The sequence below is a fragment of the Octopus bimaculoides genome, chromosome 11 (genome assembly GCF_046866305.1).
Source record: "Octopus bimaculoides isolate indiv1 chromosome 11, ASM4686630v1, whole genome shotgun sequence".
Taxonomy (NCBI): Eukaryota; Metazoa; Mollusca; class Cephalopoda; order Octopoda; family Octopodidae; genus Octopus; species Octopus bimaculoides.
In genome coordinates this window covers 17040629-17058935 of record NC_142938.1, presented here as the reverse complement: position 1 = coordinate 17058935, position 18307 = coordinate 17040629, and the positions used below count along the sequence as shown (strand labels likewise).

Sequence of the window (18307 nt, the reverse complement as noted above, 5' to 3'; positions counted from 1 at the left end):
TATTTCTAGCATTTGGTGTCCACTTAAGGTCAACTTCACCAGTAATTATAAATGATCTCTAATATGGCAGAATTCTACAGCCAATAGAAATCTCTCTCTCTCTCTCCCCCTCTCCTCATCACCATAATTTCCTCCCGTTCACTCCTCCTCCTCCTCCTAATCTTATGAAAGTGGTATAACTATCATGGCAACTGGAATCTAATACTAGCTCACAGTACACTGCATCTCAGTACCTCGTCTTCCTTCATACTGAGGTACAGACAGAAAGATTAAATAGCAGACTGGTGCAGAGAACTATGGTGAACTGAAGTATAGGTAAAATTACATACTGAATCAAGACTCTTAGACACAGTGAAAGTATTCAGGAACAGAATTGATGAAGTATTTATGATATACACTGGATCAAACATAGGTTTATTATGCACAAGTAGAGTGGGGTGGTGAGATATAGTCTACAATAAAAATACTGGATCAGGCGTCCTAGATACAGTGATGCACTAATATATAAACTAGATCTAATACTGGGTCACAAATTATGGCCTGTCAGTTACAGACACTAGATCAGAAGCCACAGATACAATGAATTATTGAGAGATAGATTAAATCAGATATGGTATTATGATTTATAGACAGAGTGAAGTACTGAGATACTGAGAGACAGACTAAAACTGGCAATATAAAGATGTGGGGGAGCAATGATACTAAGGAACCATGTTTATATGAAGTGAAAATTTCTGCAACATTGCAATAAACATAGAAAGAAAACTGATCTATAAACCTTAATGGGTCATTGAATGATGACCAAAGATTTTGTATTTATGCATACAAGGGGTATCCTCAAAGTTTTAAGATTATGCACTGAAGTGTCCAGTGAACACTTACAATAAAGTGTGCAGAGTCAACTATATGTGGGCATATTTTTACCTGTAACTGGTTTTTGCAAGAGGCTGAGGCCATGCTGGAGCACTGCCTTTCAGTGTGTTTGGGTTTCTTTACTGTTTCTGTTGAAGTAATGAGTTGGATGAAGCTGCTCTTCTTTGTGCATCCTGCCACAATGTGGGTTCATCTGGTATCATCATCTTCATCATCGTTTTAATGTCCTCCTTCCAAGCTAGCATGGATTGGACAGTTTCACAGGAGCTGGCCAGGCAGAAGACTGCGCCATACTTTTGTGCCTGTTTTTGACATGGTTTTTACAGATGGAAGCCCCGCCTAACACCAACCACCTTGCAGAGTGCTCAGATAAAAATTTGTCCGGACACTCTTTGAAGACCTACACATCTACACCTCACAAATCTCTGAGGTTGATCAGCAGAATGTTGAACAGTTGTTGACCCTTGAAACCCAAGTTGTTACAGTACATCCATACCAGTTTCATATAGATATCATACTGGTGCTCTCAGTCAGCGGATATTCTCAATCCTTACAGCTGCTTCCCATGTACTATGTAAAACCATGATATGGACTGGATTAAACTCACAAATAAAGGGAAAACGATTATGCTGTTACAGTGCTGGACTACTGGCCAAGATCAAATTATATCATAACTGTTGGACAACAAATAGGTTGTGTTCCTACATCATGGTTTAGTGATTAACAGCAAGAACATCTATCCAGCCATAAAAAGAAAACAATCACTCAAAAGAAAAACATTCAACCTTTATAATTACTGGGAGGTGGGGTGATGCATGTAAAGTGATGTGTATGGCACACATACACACGTGTACATGTTATGTGCCAGACATAATAAATACTAGGGTTGATTTTATAAACTAAACTCTAAGATGATGCCCAGCATTGCTGCAGTGCAATGACCGAAACAGATAAAAGAATAATATATATATATATATATATATATATATATATATATATATATATATAGGAGTGGCTGTGTGGTAAGTAGCTTGCTTACCAACCACATGGTTCCGGGTTCAGTCCCGCTGCATGGCACCTTGGGCAAGTGTCTTCTACTATAGCCACGGGCTGACCAAAGCCTTGTGAGTGGATTTGGTAGACGGAAACTGAAAGAAGCCTGTCGTATATATGTATATATATATATGTGTGTGTGTGTGTATATGTTTGCGTGTCTGTATTTGTCCCCCCAACATCGCTTGACAACCGATGCTGGTGTGTTTATGTACCCGTAACTTAGCGGTTTGGCAAAAGAGACCAATAGAATAAGTACTAGGCTTCCAAAGAATAATTCCTGGGGTCGATTTGCTCGACTAAGGGTGGTGCTCCAGCATGGCCACAGTCAAATGACTGAAACCAAGTAAAAGAGTATATATATATATATATATGCACACACATGCGTGTGTACAGAATTTCCACACCACTACTATATATTGATTCAACAGCTTTTTTATTTTTATCCGCCTTCATTTCTTCTTTCTCTACAGCAATCAGATAGCTATAATCCAAAAGCTCCTTCCGATTCCACAATTATTCCTAGACTAACTTCATCCATTCATTTGTTCGTCCGTTCACTTAAGCTATCAGCAGTAATTAACCCTTGGCATTTTCTTATGTTGCCCAATTCCACAGAGCAATGCTCTCAGCAAGGACTGAGTAGGCCTGCTGCATCCACCCATCCACCCATTGATTTTTTTTTTTTTTTTTTTTTTACTGTGCTTTGTAAAATTTCTTTCTTTATCTTTTGTTGTTATTAGTCTTTAAAATGAAAAGACATTTTGTTGGTATTTTATTTCTAAAGAAATATTTCTTTGTAACTCCAGTTCAAAAAGAATAAGACAGGTTTGGTTTTCACCATAAGCTATTAAAAATATAAAAAACAGTGGTACAAGATCACGTTTGCGGCCAGGTCACAAATGAAAGGTTGGTACTTGTTAACTCCCTCATTTCTAACTTTATAGTTAAGTCAATAGCAAGACACAATAAACTGTCAATAAGACTTATGACTTGTAAATGTTACCACCTCTCATTTGAAATACCTTTATCATACTGAGAAGGCTGGGGGAGCTATATATATATATACACACACACACACACGCACACACACATAAATACATACATGCAAGCATACAGGGTGTGATGGGTAAATTGTCGCGATTTTATATTTTTAATTTTGCACATTGGTTTTGATTTTGTCAACTACACAGTATAGTAGGGTCAGTTGGGCGTAGTCTGTGAGAAAAACAGCACCATGATGCAACTCACTCTGCCAGAAATTTGGGATTGACATGCTGTACTGCTTGGAAGTTCCAATACAAACATTTCAGAGTGTTTGGGTGTCAATCTGAAGACATGTACCGAGAGTGGTAAAAATCAAATATCCATCATGATGTTTGGAGTGATCACTAGTGATGGTGACGTTATGCCACCATTCATCTTCCCATATGACCTCATGGTCAATACGGAGCCCTACATCAAGTGCCTGGAGAAGGTAGTGCTTCCTTGGGTCAAGAGGGTGGCTGCTGGAAGATCCTATCAGGCAACAAGACTCTACACCATGTCACACAAGCAGGAGAACCCAGTTGTCATTGTCAGACAATTTCTGCAACCACATCACCTCTAACACTTGGTCACCTAACTCCCCAAACTGCAACCCCCTTGATATTATTATGTGTGGGGTGCAGTTGAGCGAGAGACCAACAAAACTCCTTGTAACACCAAAGATGAACCGAAAGCGAGGATTATGGCAGCATTCATAATTTAAACAATGTGACCATCCAGAAGAGTTGCAGGAGATTTCAAAGTCATGTAGAGGCCATAGTTGAATCCAATGGCAATTTTATTGAATAAATTTACTCTTTAGTATTTCAAAATATTTGTATGTAATTTTGGTAAATATATCTGTTAAAATGAGATGTCAACGTTATTTTCATTTTTGTGCAATTTAGACAACAGTTTATTCACCGCACCCTGTATACACACACAAGCTCCAATGTAGACAACCTGATGACAGTTAACCCTTTAGCATTCAGGTTATTCTGTAATGCTTATTTATTCATATTGCTTTGAATTAATCATGCATAATCTCATAGCTGTGAGATTTCAATGATACAATCAATTTAGATGAGATGCAGTTTGGGTTCGTGCCAGGTAAAAGCACTACTGATGCCTTATTTCTAGTGAGACAGTTGCAAGAGAAATACCTAGCCAAGGATAAACCTCTGTACCTGGCTTTCGTTGACATGGAGAAAGCCTTTGACAGGGTCCCCCGATCCCTTATCTGGTGGTCAATGAGGAAACTTGGGATAGAAGAATGGCTAGTGAGAGCTGTGCGAGCCATGTACAGAGATGCGGCCAGTAAGGTGAGGGTTGGAAATGAGTACAGCAATGAATTCCGGGTAGAGGTAGGGGTCCACCAAGGTTCCGTCCTCAGCCCCCTATTATTTACCATAGTCCTCCAGGCAATCACAGAGGAGTTCAAGACAGGTTGCCCCTGGGAGCTCCTCTATGCTGATGACCTTGCCCTAATTGCGGAGTCACTATCAGAACTAGAGGAGAAGTTTCAGGTGTGGAAGCAAGGTCTAGAACTGAAGGGCCTTAGAGTCAACCTAGCTAAAACCAAAATCCTAATAAGTAGGAAGGTAGATAAAACACAAACCCCTTCAGGTAGATGGCCCTGCTCAGTATGTAGAAAAGGAGTAGGTAGTAACTCTATAAGATGTACCCGGTGCAAGCTATGGACACATAAGAGGTGCAGCAACATCAAAGGCAGGTTAACTAGCAAGTTAGTTTTTGTTTGTGGCAGATGTTCAGGTGCAATAAAGACTGCAAACAAACAGGAAACAACTTCTATCTCATTCCAGGGTGAAAAACTAGAGGTAGTCGATAGCTTCCGCTATCTGGGCGACCAAGTTAGTAGTGGGGGTGGGTGCGCTGAAAGTGTAGCTGCTAGAATAAGAATAGCCTGGGCAAAGTTTAGAGAGCTCTTACCCCTGCTGGCGACAAAGGGACTCTCACTCAGAGTAAAAGGCAGACTGTATGACGCATGCGTACGAACAACCATGCTACATGGCAGTGAAACATGGGCTGTAACTGCTGAGGACATACGTAAGCTCGCAAGGAATGAAGCCAGTATGCTCCGTTGGATGTGTAATGTCAATGTGAATACCCGTCAGAGTGTAAGTATCTTGAGAGAAAAGCTGAACATTAGAAGCATCAGTTGTGGCGTGCAAGAGAGACGATTGCGCTGGTATGGACATGTGGTGAGAATGGAGGAGGATAGCTGCGTGAAAAAGTGCCACACCCTAACAGTTGAGGGAACCCGTGGAAGAGGTAGGCCCAGGAAGACCTGGGCTGAGGTGGTGAGGCAAGACCTTCGTACATTGGGCCTCACCGAGGCGATGACTACGGACCGAGACCTTTGGAAATGGGCTGTGCGTGAGAAGACCCGGCAAGCCAAGTAAGATCGTTGCCAGTGCCCCTGGACTGGTTCTTGTGCGGGTGGCACATGAGATGCACCATTTTGAGCGTGGCCGTTGCCAGTACCGCCTGACTGGCTCCTGTAGGATTTTCGAGCGAGATCGTTGCCAGTGCCCCTGGACTGGCTTGTGCGGGTGGCACATAAAAGACACCATTTCGAGCGTGGCCGTTTTCGTGCGGGTGACACGTAAAAGCACCCACTACACTCTCTGAGTGGTTGGCGTTAGGAAGGGCATCCAGCTGTAGAAACTCTGCCAAATCAGACTGGAGCCTGGTGTTGCCATCCGGTTTCACCAGTCCTCAGTCAAATCGTCCAACCCATGCTAGCATGGAAAGCGGACGTTAAACGATGATGATGATGATGATGATGAATTGTATATTTTAAGAATGATTTTGTGTGATAGGTATGAGAAGCTGGATCTGACCAGTTTGAATAATAAGCAGGTAGAATATTTTAGCCAGATATGGCTGGTTTATGGCTGGTTTAAATGCTGAAGGGCTAAAGTAAGGTTTGTGAAGAATGAATAAATGTCATTACTAGCATTTCTATCCCTCTAATATGGTTGTAAGACACTGGAAAGAAAACTAGACAGAACACACAAGACTTCTGAAAGCAACATCAAACGGGAGTTTCATACAACAAACCATGTTCTTTATGGTAATCTCCCAGAGCTACTTCTACTACAAAAGCAATAAAACTGAAAGCAGTGAGTCAAATGCTGATGTAAGAACTGGCACAGGGAAACCAACCTAAGGGACATCCCATCAGAATAGTTTTTGACCAACTAGTAGAAGACTTAGGTTTACTAAAGAGCTACCTACAACAAACAATGTAGGACAGGGAATTCGAGAGACAAGTGGTTGATGGTATTTATCTGCAGACGATGTGGTAGGTAGGTAGGTATTACCAGGAATGAAGGTAACACTAATAATTACATCTCAGTAACAAGATCAATACATAAATATGCTTGTTTCTTAGCCAAATGGTTTTGAGTTCAGTTTCCCTGGAGAGCACTTTGGGCATGTGTTTTCTACTACAGCCCCAAGTTGGCCAATGCCTTGTAAATAAAAAAAAGTCAGAAACTGTACAGAAGCCTATTGCATTATGTAAATGTGTGAGTGTGTGTGTGTGATTGCATGCACAGGGTTTGTGAGACTTTACATTCTGCACCTCATGCAAAAATATACTAAGCTAGAAAAGGGGATATTTACTGACATTTGCCAACAAATGGCTCACTAGCCCAGCACTTTGAAACCAATAGAATGAAGAATCCCTTACATTGCATATGTGTGTGTGTGTGCACATAAATGATTTAATGTACTGCTGCTATAACAGTGCCTTCTATGACACATCAAACTGAGTAAGACAAAATTCCATCTCTCACCAGCCCTCCTCTATCAGCATCACCCCACCCCACATGAAGCCCTTTGAACAAACTTCTTTCCTGAAATAATTTAAAAAATTTCTTCCATGTTTACACTTTACTGAACTTCACCACCCACCTACATAACACATCCAAACCAGACATCAATCACATCAACTTTGCCAGACAGGGGCTATCTGAAAAGGAAAAAAAAAGGGGGGCTTTGGACACTGCCTCATCTTCATTAGACTGAAATGTAAAAGAAAAGATTACATCCACACACATTCTCTTCTTAGATTTTTTTCTTTTATTTTCTTTTGAGCAAGATCGTTGCCAGTGCCTCTGGACTGGCTCTTGTGCGGGTGGCACATAAAATGCACCATTTTGAGCGTGGCTCTTGCCAGTACCGCCTGACTAGCCCTCGTGCCAGTGGCACATAAAAGCACCCACTACACTCTCAGAGTGGTTGGCGTTAGGAAGGGCATCCAGCTGTAGAAACTCTGCCAAATCAGATTGGAGCCTGGTGTTGCCATCCGGTTTCACCAGTCCTCAGTCAAATCGTCCAACCCATGCTAGCATGGAAAGCGGACATTAAACGATGATTGATGATGATGACAGTCAAAGACAGAGCAACATCCCTGGCCCTTTTGTTTTCCTTCTACAGGGCCCCTGAGACTGGTAAGCGAAAGGGAGGAAGTTATCCTCAAACCAGAGACCTGTCCTGAATATAAGAGTGAACTCTAATAAAAGCATCCAAGGACCAGATGATGGTGTAAAACAAGGCAACTGATGATGAGTAACATGCAAATAAAATTCAAAGAGCTGGAACAAGTAAATACAAGACATATCATTAGATGCTGCAACAATTTGCAGGAAAGGTCGACCTTGGTGGGATTTGAACTCAAGAGTTGGGACCAATACTGCAAGGTATTTTGTCATACCCTAACAACTGTCATTTTGCCATCCACAATGAAACAGTAGAATACAGCACCAGTGTACAGATACAAGTGTCCAACAGGAGACATTGTAAAGTAATATTAAGTGTAAAAGGAAACACTGTTGTTCAATATACACCTCTTCCTATCTTGTGTTTGACCAGATATAAATCAAAATTTAATTACTGAACACACTGAAATTAATTTACGTAGGCGCAGGAGTGGCTGTGTGGTAAGTAGCTTACTTACCAACCACATGGTTCTGGGTTCAGTCCAACTGCGTGACACCTTGAGCAAGTGTCTTCTACTATAGCCTCGGGCCGACCAAAGCCTTGTGAGTGGATTTGGTAGACGGAAACTGAAAGAAGCCTTGTCGTATATGTGTGTGTGTGTGTATATATATATATATATATATGTGTGTGTGTGTAAATGTTTGTGTGTCTGTGTTTATCCCCAACATCGCTTGACAACCGATGCGGGTGTGTTTACGTCTTCGTAACTTAGCGGTTCAGCAAAATAGACCGATAGAATAAGTACTAGGCTTACAAAGAATAAGTCCTAGGGTTGATTTGCCCGACTAAAGGCGGTGCTCCAGCATGGCCGCAGTTAAATGACTGAAACAAGTAAAAGAGTAAAAGAGTATGTAGTCAGCATTTCAATATATTTTGTTTAAAAATGATTTTAACTGTCATTTGCAAAAATGATCTGGCATAGATGCCTTTGTAGTTGTGAGTAGACAGACATCCCCTTGCCCCAGTGGAACATCAAAGATATGCTGGATGGAAGAAGAACGGGCTGGGCTGTACCAGAAGTCAGCTGAAGAGACTGGAACCAAGTGAAATATTATTCCTTGCTAAGGGACACAATGTGCTGTTTGAACCAGGAATTGAACTCATGACTCTATAATAAGCCTGTCATCCTAACCACTAGGCCACGCACTTTCACATTTAGTACTGTCAAGTATTAATTATAGTTAATATCTCAAACAGATTGGAATTGTTATGTAACTGTGTGAACACATTGCTACTGAATTTTGTTTTTCAAATTGACTTCATTTGTTAACTTGCCTGATAAGTAACACTGAATACACTGCAAACTTAATACATAAATAACAAAAAGAATTTATAAAAAAAGGAATTATCTATACTAGTTAACCACTGAAGTGAAAGAAAACTTAGACCTCCTAACTTCACTAGTTTCTGACAGAGAAGAACAGATAAATATGCTACCAAGTAAGAAAACAAAACAAAACCGAAATAGTGGCACCTAATTTTTTTTTTTTTTTTTTTTCTGGTCTGATGTCGAATGGAAGAATGATTGGTAGCAGTGCACAGAAATTAGTGAGAGGAAGAGAAGAAGGGGGAAGAGAATGGATATCAGCAGTGACTAATTCAATAACAATAGGGAGAGTGTGTAGTAATTGGTATATATGACGAGCAAAATGCGGTAAGTACTATTTCAAAGCAAAGCTTGGAAGAACCCCCCCCTCAAAAAAAAAATTTATTTTAAACAAAGACACACACACACACACACACACACAAGATCACATGTGCATGCATGAGTACATGTTCACCACAGACAGACAAAAGCTAGTGAAGTAAATGGTTGCTGGTTACATTGTTAAGGAAGTATAGTTATAGCATTTAACCAAAACATAAAAGGAGTGTTTAGATTTAAAAAACAAAAGTGATATTTGTGAGTTGACAGTGGGGACTTAAGAAAAAGAAGAAGAAAAAAAAAGCTTCACAGAGACAGCACAGTAGTGGCCATTAATGCAGACATCCAATCATCACACAGACATCCTGGCACTGGGCAGACATTCCAGTCCTGCATAGACAAGCCTCCTAGCAACATGCAGAAGGAGAGACATTCCAAATTCAAGTCATGCCATATTGTTGTGTGGGCCCTTCCAACTATTTCAGATCTATAGATCATCTAGATCAGTGGTTCCCAAACTTTTTAGAGACGCGACCCACTATTTATGACACCAGTTTATGGCGACCCACTTAACTCTACTGGGTTAGGGTTAGATTAAATGTGAAACATTTTGTTTTATAACTGTTTCAACGTCTCCATACCCTATAGGCAGGTATTAACTCTAATACAAAACCTCGAAGCAGTAACTGTTATCGGCTCAATCAGTGTTGTACTGTGCCTAGTTTAAAGTTCTCTATAAATAGGTAAAAACAGACTTTTCCTTTTTACGATTACGTATGAATAAAAAACTTGAGAAAATGACCACCTCTGATTTGTTAAGTTCGTGAAAAAAGCCTACTGCTTGATAAAACAACCAATCTGGTATTGAAAACACGAGTCTTGAACTATCTCGACAGCAGTTAATCAAAGCTAATGCGTAATTTTATAACTTTTTGCGACCCACTAAGATTCCGTTCGCGACCCACTGATGGGTCGCGACTCATAGTTTGATAAGAAGCTTGTTTCCCAATCATATGATCTCCGGTTCAGTCCTACTATGTGGCACCTTGGGCAATTGTCTTCTATTACGACCCTGAGCCAATCAAAACCTTATGAATGGATTTGATAGGCAGAAACTGAAAACCTCTTATATATGTGTGCATATATGTACATGTTAGTCTCCTTGTCTTAACATCAGGTACTAGTTGTAAATGAATGTTACCGCCATGCAGGCAGTGTCCCTTTCCAAAACATGTCTGGTCATGGGTAAATATGGCCTTATGTGGAAACAGATGATGCTTGGTGACAGGAAGAGCATCCAGTAGTAGAAAATCTGCTTCAACAAATTCTGTCCAAGCCATGCAAACATGGAAAAGTGGACATTTAAACAACGATGATGATAATGATGACGATGCAATCCAATATTCCTTTTTCTTAAGGCAGTTTGATGTAGTCTGAGGGAGATCTAGGTGTTATTTCTAGCTGGTTGAGCAACATGTAGGCACATTGGTGTTACCAGAGTTCACTTTATGATTCTACAAGTCAGAGTCTAAAGACAGGGAGTAAGGAGCAGGGCAGGGGGTTGAATCAAACAACTCTGTACCCTGCCCCACCTCCATGAGTCAATTTATGATGTCACCTGGATTGGCTTCCACTACCATCCTGGAAATAATCTTTTCCTTTAACTAATCATAATCAGGCCCATGTAAAGAGAAAAAAAAAATTTCCATCTTAAACCAAAAATAAGACTTATTAATCATAAATATTAATAATACAGGAGTGGCTGTGTGGTAAGTAGCTTGCTTACCAACCACATGGTTCTGGGTTCAGTCCCACTGCGTGGCACCTTGGGCAAGTGTCTTCTACTATAGCCTCGGACCGACCAAAGCCTTGTGAGTGGATTTGGTAGACGGACACTGGAAGAAGCCCGTCGTATATATATATATATGTATGTGTGTATATATGTGTATATATGTGTGTGTGTGTGTGTGTGTGTGTGTGTGTGTGTGTGTGTGTGTGTGTGTGTATTTGTCCCCCAACATCGCTTGACAACCGATGCTGGTATGTTTACATCCTCGTAACTTAGCGGTTCGGCAAAAGAGACTGATAGAATGAATAAGTACTAAGCTTACAAAGAATAAGTCCTGGGGTTGATTTGCTTGACTAAAGGCGGTGCTCCAGCATGGCCGCAGTCAAATGACTGAAACAAGTAAAAGAGTAATACCTAAATGCTAGTAATCTTTTCCCTCAAAACCACAAATGAGATAGATGTGGCAGCTCAGTATTATTATTACTACTACTAACTGTTGCTGACTTTCCTGGCTACAAAGTTTAGCTAACAATGAAATTAACACTTTCCACATCATGGCTGCCAGACCAAACTGGCAAATGGCTTCACACCCCGTAGCTGCTGAACAGAACCCGTAAATAGCTGTGAACACTTTTTTCTGACAACAGCTACTGTATGGACAGACACACTGATGATACTGAATAAATGGGTATTATATACATATACAGTATATGTCTATATATTAATACATACAAGATTATTGATGAACTATTGCTAAAACTAAAAGTTGCTAGACAGATCTGGTACCAAGATATAGCAGCTATGTAATATGAGCTAATGACAGAGCCTCAGTATAGTCATTCAACTGGCTAAAAATAACAACCAAACCACCCTCAAGTTATACTACATTTAAAAAAGAAAAAAAAAAGAGGCATTGTATAACAGTCCTAAATACAGAAAAAAAAAAGTGGTGGGGGAGGTCACAGCTGAAATACCTCAGAGCATAGGTGGTCAGTTACCTGGATGAAAGCTGAGGTGGAGTTAAACAGCATTGACTCTTATATGATACTAATTGCACACTTAATGATTTTACACTGACAGTCTGAAATGTGAGAAGAAGGAACAGCCACATCAATTTCTATTATTTCATTAGTATTTATTTTATCAATCCCAAAGTTGGTAAGGACAGGATTCAATCTCAGAATGTTGTTCTACTGATTTTAATATCCACCATTCTCACCATTTTCCTAACATCCTCTTTTCCATGTGAGATGGGTTTTGTTATTATTTATTATTGAGGCAGATTTTCTATGGTCAATGCCTTTCATGTTGTCAACCCATACCAGTTTCCAAAGAAGGAAATATTTCCATATAGCCAGACATGTTTTCACAGAATATTGGAAACGAAAGACACTGCTTCTACAACAGTGTCATGCATTTAAAATTATCACATGTCAAGACAAGGAGACAAGTACCCACACACACAACGAAATTGCAATTGAACCATATTCGATGACTAGCACCTGCGCCAGTGTAGCACTAACAGCACTGTCCGAGCGTGTTCATTGCTAGAGCAGCTGTTTGGCTTGCGTGCTAGTGGCCCGTAAATAGCACCATTGAGTGTAATCATTACCAGTGTTGTCTTCTAGCACTTTAGAAAATCATTTGAGCGAGGTCGTTGCCAGTGCCGCTGGACTGGCTCCCATGCAGGTGGCACGTAAAAAAAAATACTTTTTGAGCAAGGCCGTTGCCAGTACTATGTGACTGGCCCCCGAGCCGGTGGCACATAAAAGCACCCACTACACTCTTGGAGTGTTTGGCGTTAGGAAGGGCATCCAGCTGTAGAAACTCTGCCAGATCAGATTGGAGCCTGGTGCAGCCTTCTGGCTTGCCAGTCCTCAGTCAAATCGTCCAACCCATGCTAGCATGGAAAGCGGACATCAAACGATGATGATGATGATGATGATGACAACAAGCTACTTTCAGTTTCAGTCTACCAAATCCACTCACAAGGCTCTCGTCAGCCTAGGGCACAAAAGAAGACACTTGCCCAAGGTACCATGCAAGAGGACTGAACTTGAAGCCATGTGGTTAACAAGCAAACTTCTTAACCACACAGTCATACCTGTGCCAAATGATTTTTAATAATAATCTTATTTAGTCACAAGGACAACAAAAATATAACAAATTTTTCATGGGTACCACATAAAAGACAAGTAAAGCTCAAACTACAACAAACAAGTATCAATCATTGACTACATTAGATTAAATCAACTATAGGCGCAGGAGTGGCCGTGTGGTAAGTAGCTTGCTTACCAACCACATGGTTCTGGGTTCAGTCCCACTACGTGGCACCTTGGGCAAGTGTCTTCTACTATAGCCTCAGGCCAACCAAAGCCTTGTGAGTGGATTTGGTAGACGGAAACTGAAAGAAGCCAGTCGTATATATATATATATATATATATATATATATACATGTGTGTGTGTTTGTGTGTCTGTGTTTGTCCCCCCAACGTCGCTTGACAACCGATGCTGATGTGTTTACGTCCCCCGTAACTTAGCGGTTTGGCAAAAGAGCGATAGAATAAGTACTAGGCTTACAAAGAATAAGTCCTGGGGTCGATTTGTTCAAGTAAAGGCGGTGCTCCAGCATGGCCACAGTCAAATGACTGAAACAAGTAATAGAGTATACCCCTCCCATATAAATCTTGTGACCATGTATTACTTTAAGTAATCATCAGCATAGTAAGTATTAAGTCAGTAGTGTATAATAAAAATCAGTAGAGCATCAAGCAAAACAGCTTGCAGTGTTGTACATCTCAACATTCCTCACTTCAAATCCTGTTGAGTCCCCAACTACACCTTTCATTCTGATAATGTCAATGTAAGTACTCATGGATATACATACTAGGTATACTTTTCCTTTCATCCCTCCCGTTTCACCCAGTTTCACATAAACCTCCACACACTTTGTAACCTATCTTTGTAATGTGCCTTTCATACAACATCCTTGTATCGAATAAATCATTTATATTGCTATTATTATCATTATTAGCTGACCACGTGCCGTCAAAAATGACGTCTAATTGTAGTATTTTATATATAAATAAGGTGCATAATAATCACATACTCCCTTTGTACACACACACACACACACATATTCACACAGAACTGAAAAGCTGATTTTCACTCCTTCCTTCCTTATTCATCCATCACCCCTTCCTTTCTCTCACTCCCTCTCAATCAGGGCTATTACTCTCACTACTTCTCCTTCACTGAATTACTATTTTCTCTCTGCCTCCATATCCGGCGTGATTCTGGACATATATATATACACAAATATATAAAAACACTACGCTCATTATTATATTAGGAGATTAGAGTTGACAGAATTGTTAGCATGCCTGACAAAATGCTGAGCAGCATTTTATCTGTCTTTATGCTCTCAGTTCAAATGCTACCAAGGTTGAATTTGCCTGTCATCCTTTCAGGGTCAATGAAATAAGTATTAGTTGAGCACTGGGGTCAGTGTAATCAACAAGCCGCTACCCCCAAAAATTTTAGGCTTTGTGCTTTTCGTAGAAAGGATTATTGAATCCATTAGCACATCAGGCAAATGCTTTGTGGCATTTTGACTGTCCTAACATTCTGAGTTCAATTTCCCCCAGGGTCGACTTCACCTTTCATGGTTGATAAATTAAGTACCAGTTGAGCACCTTGAAATTGCAGGTCTTGTGCCAAAATTTGAAATTATAATTATTATTCAAGTGAGGATGGAGAGAGGTGCTCTCTTCCAGTGAAATTATCAAGAAGTAGGTGACTATGGCAAAAATAGGGACTACTCTGAATGGCATCTTTGAATTGGAGAACAACAGTTGGGTGAATACTCGTGCCTTTGGTAGTCAAAGATGATTTTGGATCTATGGATTTCCTTGAATGGATCTGGTTGGAGAACTGCATCATCCATGTATTCACATATTTTGTACACTGTATACTTTCCATCTTAAGTCTCCCCCCCCTCTCATATTAAACACCTGATTTTATGTAAACCCCACTACACAAAAATTTACAATTTGTAATGCTTATCGTATCTGATATCTCTGTGACAAACAAAAGAAGTTGTTGTTACCCACATTGCTGTGCAGCAAGATCATGTCTGGGACTTCATGGTTATAGGGTAAACGTCTTAATTGATCTTCACCATCATTTAATGTCTGTCTCCCATGCTGGCATAAGTTGGACAGCTTGACAGGAGCTGACAAGCCAGAGGACTGCCACAAGCTCCACTGTATGTTTTAGCATGGTTTTAATTGTTTGGCCATAATGTGCCCATGTATGTGTCGATGCATAAATTTCATGTATAGCATTGTAGCTGAAGGGTTCACTTTCAACCACACGGATTCAGGTTCAGTCCCACTGTCTGGCACTGAGTGGTTATCTTCTACCATGGCCCCAATATCTTGTGAGTAAATTTGAATAGACAGAGGCTGCAAGAAATGTGTGTGAAAGTTTATAATCTGCACTGAACCATAGCAACAAATGGTGATGTAATCATTTGTAGCCAAGCTACAACTGATGATGTTGATATTTCTTCCCCTAGGAAGAGAATATGACCATAAAAATCCTGCTTTATATACCTCCCTATTAAAGCCAAGCTAGCATGGAAAAACAGATGTTTGACTATTATTATTAACCAAGCTGACAGGATTATTAGTGCATCATCATTACCATCACACAATGTTCATTTTCCAAACTGGCAAGCCAGAGAAATACATCAGGCTCCATTTGTCTGTTCTGGCATGGGTCCTATGGTTATAAGCTCTTCCTTATGTCAACCACTTTACAGAGTGTACTGGGTACTTTTTACGTGGCACCAGCACAGGTGCTTTTTTTTAATGTGGCAACAGCAGGGTCACCAAGTAGCATGTAAGACAAAGACCCTCCATCTGAGAAAGGGACACTGATCTTCTCTAGTACAGCAAACCGCCACAAATCAAGGTCCCTTATCATCTCCTCTGTAAGGCTCAACATTTAAAGATCATTTCTCACCACTTTGTCCCATGTCTTTCTGGGTCTACTCCTTTTACAGTGCGTCAGACAAAATGCTTACCAGCATTTTTTGCAACGCTTTACATTCTTAGTTTACTGCTGAGGTCAACCATTTCAGGGTCAATAAAATAAAGTACCAATCAAATACTGAGGTCAATATAATCAACTAACTGCCACCACCCACTAAAATTGCTGACCAACCAAAATTTGAAAGAATTATTAAGTTAGTGAAGAAAAGTCAAACTCCTAGGGCATACGTGAAACAGTAATTTCTTTATTTTTCTTCTTCCTTCTACTTTTTAATAGTTCAAACCTTGCTTCAGTCATTTTTACCTTTGTCTCAAGTAAATACCAGTAATACACGAGATTTGATTGTATCCCATTATCGATAAAAACTGCACTCACTCTCAATTAAACATTAACACTTGAAATCATAGGGAACAAAAAGAGTGAGGTATGTGTGTATGCAGTAGAAGGGAGCTTTTATCTTATTTCTCTTGGGTTGACTTTACACACACTTCATAAAAAAAATAAACCTTGTGTCACAAAAAAAAGGAGGGTGGAAGCCCCTATACAGCCACTCAGTCTGCTAGAAATGGCAGCTCAAAACTGCTTCATAGTATACCATATCATCTTAAAAGAAAAAAAATAGTTGATAATGTAATCATAGTGTCTGGAAAGAAATGGGGGTGGTCATAAAGGGGAAGGCCTTTGATCATCGGTACTCATTCAAAGCTTAATGGGGCCTAGACATTAACAACTATTAATAGTATGAAACAAGATGCTAATTTCTTCAAGAAACAATATTGAATGAATGGTTAAAATCTTGGACTAGTTAGTAGTGGTCGAAAGATTCCAAGGTTCAAATTCAATTTCTCTCACTACTTTTTAGCACAAAGAAATAGAACACAGGTGGGTGCCTAATTCACTCATTCTCTCTCACTTTCCTATTTTAGAGTTGAGCCAAGCTGTCAGTATTAGCAGAAGCACTCAGCTGTGAAACACAGCTGCTATTAACGATTCTTTTCATATTACCATAATTAACACAACCGCCGCTGAACCATCTTGGTTATATAAAAGCATAAATTGTATATATCGTTTATACATAAATATTCATATACACCCAAGCATGTATATATATATATATATATGTCCATAAGTACAGAAACACACATTGAATATTACATCTTTTACTGTCTACATAACAGAAAAAAAAATTTCCTATCCTTCTCTACAGCCAGAATAGTTACTACTACCACTAAGATCTGCACCTGTTCTTAGCTTCACCTGGGCTCACGCAAACAGCTTCTATGCTTGTTGCAATGCCCTTATAATTAACCAGGCATCAATTTGCACGCAATGCACATAAAATCAACAAACAGAAAAAACAAAAGAAAAACAATGGAACCAAGTGTCAACTAAACCAATATTCTTTGCTTAACACATGTATATATGATGGTAAGAAATTCTCATAAGTCCTTGTGGCTGTCATATACACAAATACATAGAACACTAAATATACACTCACGCTGAAACAATACACAAGCAATGCATAGAAAATTCAGCTACTGTTCTGAAAATAAACAGTAGGTGTAGTATTAAGAGAGTAACGACTTGTAGTAAGCAGAAGTATGTACTTGACAACATAACAACAGCAGCACAGTTTAGCCTACCTTTCATGGTGGAAGCTGACCAGCCGGACTTGATGCTCAAGCTTAACAGGAGGCCTCTCAATACAGGAGCAGAACTCCAACAACATCCTAACCCATCGACAGGCAACAAACTTTTGGTGACTACAAGAGTCTGCTTAAGTTTACCTCTGACTGTTTCTCTCTCTCTCTGGTATAGACAGACATACATGTTCACAAACATACACAAAATGCCCCGAAACTACTAGGGATAGAGGATTACTAAAATATTGTCAAAAAAAATTACAAAAGCCAAGCTGCTTAAGTAACTACATGGATAAAAATAAAAGTATTATTATTATTACGACTGAGGCTATGAATACAATAAACCACGCACACACACAGCTTCAGTGTCTATGTGCAGTAGAGAGAGAGAGTGTGTGTGTGTGTGTGTGTGTGGAGAGAGTTAACATTAAGCTCATTATTAGTACTATTATTATTTATTATCATCATTATTGACAGGGGATGTTTAGTAATAAAAGATCTTTTATGTTTTAGAACACAGTCAAATAAGATTAAGGACAGTTCTTAATCTTCAACTTTAACAGCAGCCACAGTAACTTTACTGCGAGCTGTTAGAAGAAAAGCAACCAAATCACCCACAAATTACACTGGAAAATCTTTAAATAATAATAATAATAAACAAAAACAAAGGACATTATGTTAGGAATATAA

The 18307-nt window shown here is 39.7% G+C and overlaps 1 protein-coding gene across 2 annotated transcripts in view; it reads right to left on the bottom strand.

Moving 5' to 3' along the window:
• The window catches only part of LOC106880928 (protein pellino), a 120631-nt gene that overhangs the window by 43005 nt on the left and 59319 nt on the right, over window positions 1–18307 (bottom strand). The window contains exon 1 of one of the 2 annotated variants that reach the window (XM_014931099.3): window positions 17618–17761. The exons of the other annotated variant lie outside the window; for it this stretch is intronic. Within the exon in view, the coding sequence (XP_014786585.1) occupies window positions 17618–17703 (86 nt within the window). The 5' untranslated portion in view covers window positions 17704–17761. Of the gene's footprint in view, window positions 1–17617; window positions 17762–18307 lie in introns of those variants that run through there. 2 annotated transcript variants of the gene reach the window in all.